Here is a 15,274-nt window from a genome sequence, read left to right as displayed (position 1 = left end):
CCCCCCCCCCCCCCCCCCCGCCCCCGCCACAGCAGTAAGGATTAATGAGAGAGAGAGAGAGAGTGAGTGAGAGAAAGAGTACGAGGATTCAGAAGAGTTGTTGTATATAATGGAGAGATATTTTTATCTAATATTTCACATCCGGTGACAAATGTCGAACTCGTATTTCATTAATCAAATCTCGGACTTTTTAAATGAACTCATCAAGCTTATATACGACCATTGCAACATTATCTCGTTATTTGCGCGAAAAGAAACCATAAAATGGCTCATCCAACCCAGCGACTCAACTGCGAATTTTAATTTAATTCAAACAACGCACCACCTATCTATTTTCAATTAATAAACAACAATTTCAATTGTTACGCACGGCCTTATAAATTAATACTTCATTTTCATCTCATTGGCGACCATTGCAACGTTTGTTCGTAATAATGTGCACAATGTGGTTCGATTTCGCGGACGTTTAACGGTGCGTCGGTTGTCGATATCGAAGATTTGCAAAATTTACAACTGTAAGGCATTCGAATTCGAATTCGAATGGGAAAATTTCACGTACAAGCACTTCTTATGTCATTCAAAATCGCGAAATTTCACGTTAATTATCCTTTTGTATGGCATATTCGTACAGCGAAGGGCAATATTCCTTTATTTATTTATTTTTTCATTTTAATGCACTACGATGGATTCGCTGAACGTAACTCTTACGCTAGCTTAAATCATCGAACCAGTCTCGTCTTTTTACTCATTACATCCCCGTATTCGAGCATTGAGTGACCAAGTGATGAACATACTACACGGTAAAAAGTCACTCAAATAAAATAATAACGAATAATAATCGAATCCTTTTATTACGTGTTGGACGTGGAGACGCGCATACTTGGGACGGTTAGCCCGCTGCTCTTTGAATTATCTTTCAATTTACTTTTAGAATTGCCCAAGGGTGACGCGGCCTCGTGAAAATATTCCTTTATAGTATATATCCTTTATAATTTTCCTAAATATGCCTACATTGATAAACCTAGTTGCGATTAAGGAGACGGAAAGGTTATTTAGTTGGGAACTAAAGGGAAATAAGATGCGAAGAACGTGTGACCAACCTAATTTATTAAGATCGAGGCTCGAACTTCTCGTATGCGTTCTATAGGGTCTTGGCGGTGGTGGAGGTGGCGGCTCCTTCTTGGGTGTGGCTATAATGGCCTCGTCCGCGGGCGGCATCACGGGTTTCTTCGAGAGCGGCCTCTGGACGACAGTGGTGCTGGTGGTGGTAGTGGTAGTGGTGGTGGTGGTAGCGGTGCTGGTGGTGGTGACGGTGCTGAGAGGAGCATCAGGTTCACCGAGTATCGGGACAGCCCCGTTGCTGCTGCTGCTGCTACTGCCAGCACCGCCGCCACTGCCGCCGTTGCTCGCGACGATCATCGCTTCGGGCGTCAACCGCAGGGGTACCGGATGCAGGATCTTAGGGTCGCGTTCCACCGCCGCCTTTTGGAAATCGAAGTTCACGGGCTTGGGGCCTGGACTCGCGAGGGAACCCCCGTTGTTGCCGTTGTTGCTGTTGTTGCTGTTGTTGCTACTGCTCGCTCCGCTCGCACCCGTCGGCGAGTCCACGAATTTGGTCCATTCCTTGCTCTTGTCCTTCTCACTCGATTTCGGCTTAATCGTGGTCGACGCAATTACCTTCGTTCCTGCCGCCGCCGCCGCCGCCGCCGCCGCTGCTGCTGCTGCTGCTGCTGCTGCTGCCGCTGCTGTTGCTCCTACTCCTGTTGTGGATCCTACTCCTACTGATGTTGCTGCTGCTACTGCTGCTGCTGCTGCTGCTGCTCCTGCTCCCGGTCCTGCTGTTGCGGTTCCGGTTGTTGCTGCTGCTGCCGTTGCCCCTGCTACTGCTGTTGCTGTTGCTGCTGGTGTTGCTACTGCTGCTGCTGCTGCTGCTGCTGCTGCTGTTGTTGTTGCTGTTGCTGCTGCTGATCCCTTCCTTTATAAATAGCCCAATAAATAATCGACAATTAGTTCGTCCCCGCAACCGTGCTATGCGAATAATGTTGTTTCATGAATTTTACAATTTAGCGAGCGCGACTTTCTAATCGGCTTGGATTAGCCTTGAATTTGGATAAATTTGTGAAATTTGGTTATTCGTCGAGCGTTAGTCGCTCGGTCGGCACCAATTGGATGATTCGAGCAAAGGTAAGGTGGCGAATCCGCGACTCGTAGCTCAGATTGGATGAATAAAATGTGGCAAACTAATGATGAGAGCTCGGACCTCGTGATCGATGTGGCCCTGGGCAATGGCTTGGGCGGGAAGAACGGGCGAGGTGGCCGGATCATCCGGTTCTCGGGTTCGGCAAGGAGTATCGCCAAGGTGGCTGGCAGGAACTCCGGCAACGGAACATTATTGCGTCGCAGGACCGCGAGGTGCATTGCCACGTGAAATTCTCGGAGGCTGAGAGCGCTGTCGCGGGTGACGTCCGACAGCTGCCAGATGCGGCGCAACTCCTCGACCGGTAGCCGCGACTTCTCGAAGAATTTGCGAGCAAGGGAGCCGGCGAGGTGGCCCTCCAAATCCGGTTGCAACTGTCTAAATTGAGCCGTGTAGTATATGCGCTGCTCGTCGCTGATTACCCACACCTGCTCCGGGGGGAAGCTCTCGCCATCGTCGGTCGAGTCTGCGGACAGGTCAAGTCTCGCTCAGTGCGCGGCCATTTTAATCGACCACCGCGAATCGATCTCCGATCTCCGATCTCTGGGAACGTCATTAGTGCTCTTGGGGAGGAGCTGCGCTCACGTAATAATTAAATGCGAGCGCTTCCTCGTACTTTTTCATTGCAATTGATTAAACGGCTCAGATCTCGTAATGTAACTGCTAATTATCGAATGATGCCGCATGTGGTATTTGTTGCGGATATGTAAAGCATAATTCGTAGCCAATTAGAATTTTTGTTTTTGTTTTTTTTTTTAAGGAACGTTAATATAATCGAAATATGCGAAATATCAAATTCAAGAGTTAAATGAGATGCGGTTGAATAGAATTACCATCGTCACTGCTATGACGTTCGGAACTTTCTTCCTCGGTAGCCAACAATTGTCTCTGCTCTTCTGAAATAAGCATACTTTGCCATTCACCGGAAAATGAGTCTAGATTTACTTCTCCTTCCACTTCACCATTATGGATGCCTTCTTGGGTAACGCTATTCGTCGGTGTAGGCGAGTCTGTCCTATCGTCTTCAAGACCTCGTAGATATTCCTCCTCGCTGTCACTTTCCATTAAATTGGGATCGATCTCAATTTTGTCCCACGCGAATCTTGGAATAGGCATAAATGGGCGAATATCTTCGACGAGTAGATTTTTGTGAAGCGTTGAGCCACATTGATGTGCGGTTAGCAGCTTTAAAACTGAATAAAACTGCTTTCTATTCATTGTCTTGCTATTGACGCCACATATATCCAATATCTAATAACAAAACATTATTTGTTTATGAAATTTATTTATAAATTGCAGAGCATGATGAATAGGGCGCATTATAAATAAAAATAGCATTATTAGGGATTGAGATAGGAAAATCATGGTTTAAATAAAATGCCTTTAAACTGCATTTTGACTCGAGGATGTCAAATAAATTTAAAAGAATTATCACTAGTCATTTCGTCATAAAGATATAAATTTTCATTGAATTATCGATGTTCAATTTTATAATTCGATATAATTATGATTAATTCTTCTTATGATTAATTTTAACAGCTACAAAATCCACTGGATCTTTTCTTAAATCATTGCACAATTATAACGATTTCAATAACTTATTGTGAAATTTATTTATTTTTAGTTCTCTAATTATGTGCATTGACAAGGTACCGACTATCGTGTATTTAAAATTATTTAAGCGCACCAAGATTATGAAAATATGGATAAAAAGAGTTAACGATAGTCGTGCCAATTGTTTGTATCTAATATCTTGAACATGTTGGCTATTCGATGTCATTTAATGAGAAAATTCATTATTCGTTATTCATTATTATGTAAATCATGAGGAAATCATGAATTTGCAATATGGACATTTTCATTGCCAAATTCTAGAGGTCTATATTGGTAAGCTTGGATACTCATATTTATGAAGGTGCCTGCATTAATTCAAACAAGGCCTTTCGACGTGACTTGCAATAGTGCACGAACTTGGTAAACAATGCAATCGGAGCTAAAAGATAAGAACTTTGAAAACATATGATTCTATACATTTTAAAAATAATCGCATAAAATAATGTATTAATTACACATATGTTTGCAACTATCACAATTTGACACTTTGGTAACCATAACCTTATAAAACTTAACAAAAAATTTCAACGATCCTTTACAAAATAAATGTGCGATATATCTTTTAACCACACGTACAGTCGTATCACCCAACATAAAACTGTTGCTCAGCTATTAATCCGTGCGTGTTATAAGGAATGTCAATAATGCGGCTCTTGAATAAATAACGAAGAAAGGACAATTATAAGTCCTTTCGATGTTCCACTTACACCAAAACCTATAAGATTAAGATAATTGTAAATTTAGTCTGGTAATTTAGTTAAATTGTCAGATTTAGTCGCCAACAAAATAAGACTATCCCAAGCAAATTATTGCCATTATATATAATATACACCACTTTCTAATCATCCGACATGCTTGCTCTAGTACAAAACAATGAAGATAGAGAATACTAAGCATCGATGTCAGTGAAATTTACACCTGCGAATCTGCAAGCGTCCCCAAACAACTCAAGACATCAGAGCTCATTCGACTTAATCCCAAGACTAAACATCAGGGCTCAACAACATCACCATTAACGTGCAATTGCTTATGCACCTGTGTGTCAACAGCATAAGAACAACGAGCATACCTTGAGTCTAGCGTGCAAGGGCAAACACCAGGCGGATTTAAGGAGTTCGATAACGTTGACAGTAGGCACGACTTCGGTGTCTGCATTCTTGCAGCAGTATTTAAACATGTCCTTGAAAAAGCTTAGCTGCTGTTTGTTCAGCTTTAGGCTTGATATGGTTATTGTATCGAGATCTGCCATTGTCTCGCCTGGTCGAACGATAGGTACGGGAAGTCGTAGCTCGATCCTTCCTTCGCTCTATTCCACTCTTCTTCGCTTTATCCCTCAAATGTCCATTTGATGGTCCCGAGGGAGAATGGCAACGGGAGGAGGCAGGGCAGGATCTCTGTCGTTCTTTGGAATATGTTTTCCGCTCGGGCTTTCTGCTCCCCGACTTCCCACTTATCTTTCGTAATTCTCTTTCCCACGAAGAGCACGCGCAGGAGTCTCAAGCGAACCGCCTTCTGGGCGCCATATTATCACTTTGTCCCCTTCGCATAAAAGCTATTAAGTATTAAAGTAGACACCTTTTGATTATCTTAACGTACGAGTATTACGTCCGTTGGCATACGTACACATGCGCACACACAGCCAGACAGACACTTGGCTTGCGTGTGCCTGCCCCCTACGTACGTTTCAATCAATGTGTACGACACTTTGCGGCAATTGTAGTCCTGGTTGCCGTTAACGTCGTCGTCAACGTCAACGTCGTCAACGCGGTCGTTGTCGTTGTTGTTGTCGTTGTTGTCGTCGTCGTCGTCGTCGTCGTCGTCGTCGTTGTCGTCGTCGTGAACAACGCGTATGTCGTTTTTCAAGGTTGCCTACATTGTAAGCCCCTACTCGTGCATGCATTTAAAATGTGTTCGATTACGGTCATCTGACGATTGTAACGGATACTTCAATTTACAAATTATAAAATACTTAGACTTTTATGAAATTCTCCGAGAACTGTTGATATTCTCAGAACAATGGCAATTCTACTTATAAAAATTAATTATTTTAATGGGAAATTTTTATTTCATTTTTTAAGAAACTTGAAATAATTTTCATTTATCTATACGAAATATCTATTTACATAGGCAACTAAAATATTCTAAAAATTACTAATATAGTGTATCATGTTCAATATCGCATCTTCAATCTGATAAATGATTTTTTTTTTTTTTTTTCCAGAATTCTTTATCATTGTATTTATTATAATTATAATTTATCAATGCTCCAGTGTTAGCTACAAACATATAATACAAGCATATATTCGCGATTCGCTGGGCACATTATTGTGCGATAATACAGAAACGCTTTGCTAATCAATCGCAAATTTCTTGACTTCTCATTAAATTTATTAAATTTATTGTGTCATCTCATTGCATTACGAACTATTTGCTATAAATAAAAACTTCCGATTTATTGACGTTTGTCATTGAACATTGGCACGCATACAGTACATGGTTTTAATAACGGCTAATCATCGGGTCGACTTTGTGTTTTTTAATTGAAATTTATATCATTGATCGATATCTACGTTAATAACAATCAGGTGATTGCTACTTTAATCGCATCTCTACAGTTCGAGCTCCTTTCATATTTACTTCCATGCAACCCGAGACCACGTGGATTGAGTAACACACATGTTCACAAAAGTTTTATGCAGTTAGATGCCACGGGCCACTGTAAAGTCACCAATGCTTACGAATACGTAACTTCGTCGACCAACGAATCGTACAAGCATTGCGAATTTTGTAAGTATTTAGGTTATATTTGGATTATTTACTAAAATTTTTAATTCATTTGTAATAAAGATATCTGTAGTGTGTTACTGGCTTTACGAAGCTCGAATAATATAATGTCGATATCGCATTCAATTGGCAGTAATTTTATATTAACTTTACTTTCCCATGATAGCTAAAGTGTTTCTTTTATCTTCATTCCAGGTTTTAAGTAAATAATTTAGAAGCAACCGTAAATATGAGATACTAGACCAAGATTTTTCATTAGTAATTTATTGGATCGATCTCTCTTGAGTATTTAAAGATTAATTTTTATCGTCAAAATGTTACAATCCCTAAGAATAATTTTGTTGAAGCAATGGCAGTTGAAGAAATGTAGAATGTTACATACTTCAATATCCCAGTTAATTGAGATATCGGTAAGTAAATCGGACGAAGATAAATTGCAAGCAACGCCTACCCTAGGGCGAGCATTATACTTAGATGCCCAAGCAACTACGCCAATGGATCCGCGGGTTCTAGATAAAATGATGCCTTATTTAACGTCCTACCAAGGAAACCCTCATTCGAGAACGCATATGTATGGCTGGGAGTCGGAAGCTGCTGTGGATCATGCTCGCCAACAAATCGCTGATTTGATTAATGCAAATACGAAAGAAATTATTTTTACTTCTGGAGCGACCGAGTGTAATAATATAGCTATAAAAGGAGTGGCAAGGTTTTACAAAGAGAAGAAAAATCACATCATAACAACGCAAACAGAGCACAAGTGTGTTTTAGATTCGTGCAGATTTTTACAAGGCGAAGGTTTTAAAGTAACATATTTGCCAGTTATGAGCAATGGTCTTATTAATCTTGAGGAATTAGAGGCTGCCATAACACCGGAAACATCCTTAGTTTCGATAATGACTGTGAATAATGAGATTGGGGTGAGACAGCCGATCGAGGAAATTGGCAGTATTTGTAGGAAAAACAAAATTTTCTTCCACACAGATGCTGCTCAAGCTTTAGGTAAAATTCCCATTGACGTTAACAAAATGAACATAGATCTTATGTCGATTAGCGGGCACAAAATTTATGGCCCTAAAGGAATAGGAGCTCTGTATGTCAGAAGAAGACCAAGAGTACGACTGGAAGCGATACAAAGTGGCGGCGGTCAAGAGAGAGGAATGAGAAGGTAAAAATATTTCCACGATAAACAAATTAATAAATATTACATATCTATGTACATATTAATCGTATTCAAATTAATATAATTACTATAATTCATAATAATTCAAAGTAATTCACATTAATAAGTATTATATAGATGAATGTCAATAGTATGTAATATAAATTATGTAATATTTATTAGTATTTGACATATATGCAGCGTGACTTAGTGTCCATATTTTTTCAAACCTTTTAATACGCATCTTCTTTTAAAGTGGTACTGTCCCGGCCCCGTTAGCCGTTGGACTCGGTGCAGCTTGTGAACTAGCAAACAACGAAATGGCTTATGACCACGAATACATAACAAAGCTCAGTAATTTTCTTATCGAAGGTATAACGTCACAATTAACGCATGTTATACGAAATGGTGATCCAGTATCATGGTATCCTGGCTGCGTAAATCTATCCTTTGCATATGTCGAGGGAGAATCGTTACTTATGGCTTTAAAGGATATCGCTTTAAGCAGTGGCTCGGCATGTACGAGTGCCAGTTTAGAGCCAAGTTACGTTTTGAGAGCAATTGGAACATCCGAGGACCTGGCACACTCCAGTATAAGATTTGGAATCGGTCGGTTTTCAACAATTGAAGAAATCAATTACACAGTGATAAATACAGTGAAACACGTTAACAGATTGAGAGAAATGAGTCCTTTGTGGGAAATGGTATTGGATGGTATCGATTTGAAAACAATTAAGTGGACCCAACATTAAGCAGCTGCAATAAAAGTACATTCGCAAACGTTTTTTGTAATAAACAAATTAAAAGAATATAGTAATTCCATGGATGTAAATATATTATTATCACGTTCTTGTTTCTATAATACTTTTAATTGTCTAGTGTTTAAATAAAAACCCGGTAATTATTTTTTAAGAAATTTTATAAATACATAAATAAATAAATAAATAAATATATATATATATATAGATATATCTGAATTTTTGTATTAAATAAAACAAAACTATAAGATAATTTCCAATTTTTACTAATTAGTTATATATTTTATTTTGCATATTATAGTAACTTATTACGTACGTGAAAATAATAAATTGCAAAAGAAAGAAGTTTAAATTATTTATGTTAAGAAATAAATAAGATATTAGTATGATACTTTCGAAATTTTATTTCTATCTATATTAATAGTAAAGGAACTGTAATTTTTAATAATGATTTTCTTGAAATTTTTTCTTGTGGAAATATTAATTTCACGAGAACATTAATATTCCAAACTTTAATTTCTAATATCATTTTAAAAATAATTTATTTAATATCATAGATCGAGTATATTGAAAATTTTCTAAATAAAATTATATTCTTACCTTCGAATAAATCCACGTAATCGCTAATTTGCTATCTTTCGTTATCTTTCTTTTCAATTTCAAATTTTTTTTATCGATAACACTGATAATAATGATCGAGAGAACGAGAAATTATTGGTTTACAATCTATATAATTAATACTACGTTAAGTCTATACAAGTAAAAGTCTACTATTATAATCAGAATATTTTTTGCAACTTACCTATATTTTTAAAGATTGCAAATGTTTTTAATTATTACTAATTATCGCGATTCTCATTATTAATTTTTTTCTTTCTTTCAATCTTATACAATATTTTGGTAATCACAAATTGAAAACTCGGAGTAGAAATCGAAAAATAACCGGCTACTTTTATAAATTATTACGACGATATAATACACGGTATATCATAGAAACGTTTTATTATTATTATCATTATTACTATATGCATTAACAAGAATCGTTAATAACTTTTCTATGTATTAAGACTGTCGAATTACATGTAGATAAAAGAATCTAGCAAGGAATTTACTGATCGAGTGAATTATTTACGAATTATGTAATAAAAGTACATAATGGCTAGCATTTATTAAAGTATCAATTAAACAATTATTTATTTTACAATTTATTACATTAATATTATCATTAATCGGTAAATTATAAATTGAAACATAAATATAGAAAATGATCTAATCCAATTCTTGGCTATAATAAAAATATTAAATAAAAAATCTTAATGGCTACATCAAATTATGGTATTAATAAAATATAAGAATAAATCATTGTTATACTGTTAAAATAAATCACACCAAGAAGTTTTTTAATAAGTATGACAAAATGATCTTGTTTCAATATCACTTAGAAATGATGAATATGTGGAGCATGAATACATCAACATAATACATCAATTGTTAAGTTCCCTTTACACGACAAAATAAGAATTTTAATTACGAATATTGAAAATGTAGTTTAATATACAATAATTTAATAGTACATAAAAATAAAAAAATCTACATTACATGCTTATTAATATATCATTTTTTTTAGTTGATTTACTCGAAAATTTGTATAAAATATAATTACATACGCTATTCGAATACGAAAGATATCGATAACTTTATTTACTTACTAATTATTTTAATTTCGAAATTTTACTAAATTTATAAAATAACGACATTGTAATTTGAATTTTAAAACTTGCTCCATTGAAGCCGAGTTATTTCAATAAATTCAAATTATTATTAATTAAACATTGAATACTGACACATAATATAATAGAATAGTGTATAATTAATTACATACATTTTATAATTTTAGTAAAATCTTGAAACTGAATATATTATAAGTAAAATTATACAAAAGTAGTAATAAAAATTAAATTGTCCTTAATTTATTTCTTTATATTAGCTAAATCTTTAATTTTATTTAATAAATGTTCCGTGTAAGCTTTGTAATTGATTGGTTGTATTGCAATTACCGTAGATTTTAATCTATTTTCATCCTGTAAATAAATTTACATTCATATATTTAGGAAATAAAATTATGTCGAATGATAAAATAATAAAATGTTAATGATAATGTAAATACGCACATTGAAGGTTTCTAATCTAAGACGTAACTTGAAAATATATGATTTGAATGCTGCAGCTCCTATTCTTTCTAAATAAGCATCGTTATCTTTTTCTTTCAATTCGCCAAGTTCTTGGGCCGTAGCATTTACCATTACTTCACCTTCGTCGTTGAAAGCAGTTGTCCACTGATTTCCCGAATAATCCACCAAATTCGACTATAAAAGCATTATAATATCGGAATACTTTAACAATAGTATTTTATCGCCAATATTTATATAGTTATTTATTCATTAAAGTATCGCTAGTTCAAATTACTTATACTTACACTCACTAACAGACGATACGTAAAATTTGGATAATCTCTTGAACATTTTTCACATTTATACATGCCATTACTTTGATCGATTACTTTCTTTTTACAACCTTCCGCCGGACAAGACTTATACAGAGCATTTTCAGCTCTAACAAGATTTACCGTTGCTTTTACAATGAAAATATTTGGCTTATCTTGATGCCCAAATCTTTCCCTTTCGACTTCTTTAAACGTTAACCACGGTCCATTCATTGTTCCTCCCCCACCAATGCTTTTGGATAAAGATCTAGATTCTTGCGTCATACCGACAGCTTTAAACCAGCCTCTCAACCTTGCGAAATAGCAGTAATTATAGTATGTTCATTTTATTCATTTTCCAATTAGATATTCATATATTTTAAATAAATGTAATTTTAATAAATTTTCGTACTTATGTGCTTGAGGGATATCTGGATCGATCTGCATCATAGATGAGACCACTAATGAAAGATTTTTGCCTCCATTGAATTCACCGATTCGCGCTCCTTTAATAGCCACAACAGGATTTGTAGAGCCATCGAAATCTACCGCCTGAGCACCCCATAAAGTCACAGTGACCTACAAGGCAAACTTCAATGAAATAAACGACGAATTTAACAATATCTATTAATGTTATTATGTTCAAATGTATGTCGTCTACACACCATATCATTATTTTCATCTACGATGTTAAGATCTCTCTTTTTAAGTTCTCGTCCAGAAGTTCTTGCGGTTAATACTTGTACATCGCTACAAGATTTTACTATTCCCAACACATCTGCATCAAAAGCATATTGATATTTGTCATTCAATTTGTTATATTTATTCTTGTAAATGCGTAAATGCTAATTTTCATATATTATGTATATAATGTAATTGCAAATATATGATATAACGTCATATTTGCTTTTGAATTATATTTTCTACGATAAACGTCATATTAATGACAATAACTTTGGCTTATTTATGTAAGAAGATTTAATTTAATTTATATTTAATTTTTTTAAAGTTTTTGATAACGAAAAAATGTCATTATCGATAGTATTTAAATTCAATTTAAGCATTTTTTAACAATGTTAAATTCAAAATTTATATAATTACTTGCTCCAATGATATACTATCGATAAAATTAATTATACTTTTACCTTTTTTTAAACTTTATAATTTTTTTTTTTTATTTTACAATTAATTGTGTTATTTCATTAGAAAGTTTTAATAATGACATACTGTCGTTAGACGTGTCGATGCTTTGAAAATGTCACATGAACGGAACCGAAAGATGGATAAAATTGCATTAAATCCTAAATTATTTATATAATAAATATATTTACCAATTAAATCGTCTTTGGATTTTATTTCGACACTATTTATTGGAGAAAAATTAAATTGTAAGGTTGGAATGGCCTCGCTCTCTTCATTACATGGAGCTATTTCAGAGTCATTTGTTAATGTCATTTCATAATCGTTTTTCAAATTATTGAATTGCTTATTTGATGGTTTTAACTGGCAGCGAGAAATATAATAAACTTGTCCAATCTATAATAATTATTTACTAAATCAGTCACTCACAATTATGTAATTCGAATAATTTCATATTATAAGATATTCGTTATACCTCTATCCTATCATAAAACTTATCGCATAAATCACGAAATGCTGTGCATCTAATTTCGCCACTTTCATCGAGTAAATCAAAACTGAATAACTTTCCTTCTCCCCGTGAATTTGACCATGTTCTTATAGTTGATTTATTCGTTACACGTGCTTTAATGATCCATCTGTAATGATTTTGTCACATAGTTAAAATCTTTGTTTCATTAATAAATAATTTATGAATGTGCCATAGAACTGAAATAAGAGTATCAAAAATTGTACTAAATAATACTAGTAATAATACATATTATTATAAATATAATTATTAACTAAATTTTTATCAATTATTTGTTTAATCAAATATTTTTAAATCTTACCTATTTTGGTACGGGCTCAACGCAATAATAGGAGTTGTATTTATACCACCACCATTTGAAATGGAATCATTAAGGTTATTGAAGCCTGGATTTTCTAAAATTTAATCAATGTGTTAAATGTTGTTCTATGCATTTTGTGTTTCATTGAACACCACGTAAACACGCACGCACGCACGCACGCACGCACGCACGCACGCACGCACGCACGCACGCACGCACGCACGCACGCACGCACGCACGCACGCACGCACGCACGCACGCACGCACGCACGCACGCACGCACGCACTATCAGTATTGACCGATCCTAAAACTTTACCAACTTCGTGACCAGGAACCAAAACTTCTATATTCAGAATCACCATTACTCGTCTAACAAAAATAATAAATATTGTCAATATGAAATAAAAATTTTCAAATATTTTATATAAATTCTAGAATCTTAAACGTCTCATAACTCTTAACTATTTACAATTACTTTATAAAAACATAGAACAAACAATTTTAATAATTTTATGAGAATTATGGCACATAATAATATATAGATTAAAAAATTTAATGATAAAACATGTCGGAACTGTTTTACTTTATTTACCTTTGAGTGCCCCCATTATTTACCATACTGATGGCATAACGTTTGATTTGAACTATAGAGTGTTCCGATAAAATGTTATTCGTAATAAGATTATTCAATTGAGTTGCGAGCATCGTAAAGGAATTTGACATGACTCCATCGGATACTAATAGCCGGTACCTATCACCGCTGGATGAACTGGAAAGCTTCTTATGACCCTATATATCGTTAAAAAACAAAATTATAAATTTCACACATAAACAATAAATGAGCTAGTATTTGATTTAGGCTGGTATACCAATATCTGTAAGATTGGTTCGTCAACGTCTTCCCCGTTCATAATTCTCTGAAAATTTAAATAACAATCTTATTAACATGACGAAATGATTAAAAAGATCGAGACAAAGAACGGCTCACAACATAACCATAAGACTCACATCCAAGGCACCTTTCGTCAGTTGCTCCATTCTAAAGTTTATCACTTCTTACGAAAATATTAACAAATCCCGGCGAATTATTGTCAAGGTCAAATATAATTGAAAAAGCCTTAATCAGCCAATGATTGTTTTCTTCTCAAATCGTTCGTTTAGCACCTTTTCCCCGTGATAAGCAATCGGGAAACTCGACGGACGACCAGAGATTAAGGGGCCTCAGCGGCCCGAATTCCCGCCAACTCGCACTAACATCTCTGTTCCTCTCTGGTAAACCAGTGACTAGGTGGTTGCGACCTCGCGATGGCGCATGTCGTATAAAAAAAAAAAAAAAAAGAAAAAGAAAAAGAGCCTCAAAGTCAAACGATTCGAGATGCGCGCTCGATCATTTTCCCATTGCAGCCATTATTAGTAAAAAGTAAATATCGAATATTCATCGACCGTTATTAGCTAATGGAGGAGTTTGATTAGGTCGGGTGCGCCTACGAGACGATGTCGATGTCGCATTATAAAGGCCGTCGTTGGCTCTATACAGCATGCACGAGATCAGCTTGTTTCATTGCCTCATTGCCCACGAACAATTGGAAGTTACTTTGTCGGGGCAATATTTGTCAGTGACTTTAAAATTTCGCGCGCGCCTACAACATTTTTGTAATGTAAACAGATGAAACACGGATTCTTAACCTCGCCGAGCGTCACGTGCATTACAATGACGTCATGCAGCAGCAGCAGCAGCAGCAGCAGCAGCAGCAGCAGCAGCAGCAGCAGCAAGAAGAGTCAATAAACGAATATTAATGAATTCAAATACCGCTAGAGCTAAACCCTTCACCTCCTCCTTCCCGTCCCTCGACCAAACGACATAGAATAGATCGTGAATGAATTTTTCGACAATTACTTCATTTATAATTGATTAATCATTAAGGATCATTGTTAACAAATAAAAAATGCCTATTAATCCCTTTGAAAGTACAAACAATGTTGTATGTCCGAAGCTTTATACAAGCTTTATACATATATATATATATATGTTTATTTATAACTTGTATACGCAAATGGCCGTTTTCGTATTTAATAAAAAAAGATAAAGTTTGTAAAAACATTATTATATACTTGAATTTTATTGCGTATTATCACTATATTTATTTAAATGAACGACCTTCCTTAATCATTCTTTTGACATTTTTGAAGCATATCTATGAAAAGTACACTGAATTTACAATGAATAAAGTATTGATTATCGTAAAGATTGTTTTGATTTATTTCGCGAGCATGTAATTTATTAAATGAAAATCAAAATACAATTG

The 15,274-nt window shown here is 35.2% G+C and overlaps 3 protein-coding genes across 3 annotated transcripts in view; 1 reads left to right on the top strand and 2 right to left on the bottom strand.

Moving 5' to 3' along the window:
* Nucleotides 1-5,439, bottom strand: part of Reps (RALBP1 associated Eps domain containing) — a 7,437-nt gene extending 1,998 nt beyond the window's left edge. Inside the window, exons 1-5 of the mRNA XM_011502158.1 lie at nucleotides 4,881-5,439; nucleotides 3,031-3,448; nucleotides 2,261-2,663; nucleotides 1,948-1,975; nucleotides 1,101-1,692 (exon numbers count right to left, since the gene is read on the bottom strand). Coding sequence (XP_011500460.1) covers nucleotides 1,101-1,692; nucleotides 1,948-1,975; nucleotides 2,261-2,663; nucleotides 3,031-3,448; nucleotides 4,881-5,060 — 1,621 coding nt within the window. The 5' untranslated portion in view covers nucleotides 5,061-5,439. The remainder of the gene's footprint in view (nucleotides 1-1,100; nucleotides 1,693-1,947; nucleotides 1,976-2,260; nucleotides 2,664-3,030; nucleotides 3,449-4,880) is intronic.
* A 1,436-nt stretch (nucleotides 5,440-6,875) lies between these two features.
* Nucleotides 6,876-8,603, top strand: Nfs1 (Nfs1 cysteine desulfurase). Its single transcript, XM_011502110.1, has 2 exons — nucleotides 6,876-7,763; nucleotides 8,014-8,603. Exons 1-2 carry the CDS (start codon nucleotides 6,910-6,912, stop codon nucleotides 8,507-8,509), a joined length of 1,350 nt encoding a protein of 449 aa, XP_011500412.1. The 5' UTR covers nucleotides 6,876-6,909; the 3' UTR covers nucleotides 8,510-8,603.
* Nucleotides 8,604-10,481: 1,878 nt separating this feature from the next.
* RpA-70 (replication protein A 70) lies at nucleotides 10,482-14,114 on the bottom strand. Its single transcript, XM_011502109.1, has 12 exons — nucleotides 13,977-14,114; nucleotides 13,838-13,885; nucleotides 13,561-13,757; nucleotides 13,195-13,337; nucleotides 12,968-13,061; nucleotides 12,613-12,775; nucleotides 12,329-12,533; nucleotides 11,663-11,775; nucleotides 11,410-11,576; nucleotides 10,992-11,310; nucleotides 10,687-10,881; nucleotides 10,482-10,596 (listed from the first exon to the last, which is right to left on the bottom strand). Exons 1-12 carry the CDS (start codon nucleotides 14,004-14,006, stop codon nucleotides 10,486-10,488), a joined length of 1,785 nt encoding a protein of 594 aa, XP_011500411.1. The 5' UTR covers nucleotides 14,007-14,114; the 3' UTR covers nucleotides 10,482-10,485.
* Nucleotides 14,115-15,274: the final 1,160 nt, after the last annotated feature.

The sequence above is a fragment of the Ceratosolen solmsi genome, unplaced genomic scaffold (genome assembly GCF_000503995.2).
Source record: "Ceratosolen solmsi marchali unplaced genomic scaffold, CerSol_1.0 scaffold43, whole genome shotgun sequence".
Lineage (NCBI taxonomy): Eukaryota > Metazoa > Arthropoda > Insecta > Hymenoptera > Agaonidae > Ceratosolen > Ceratosolen solmsi.
This window is presented reverse-complemented; position numbering and strand designations above follow the sequence as displayed.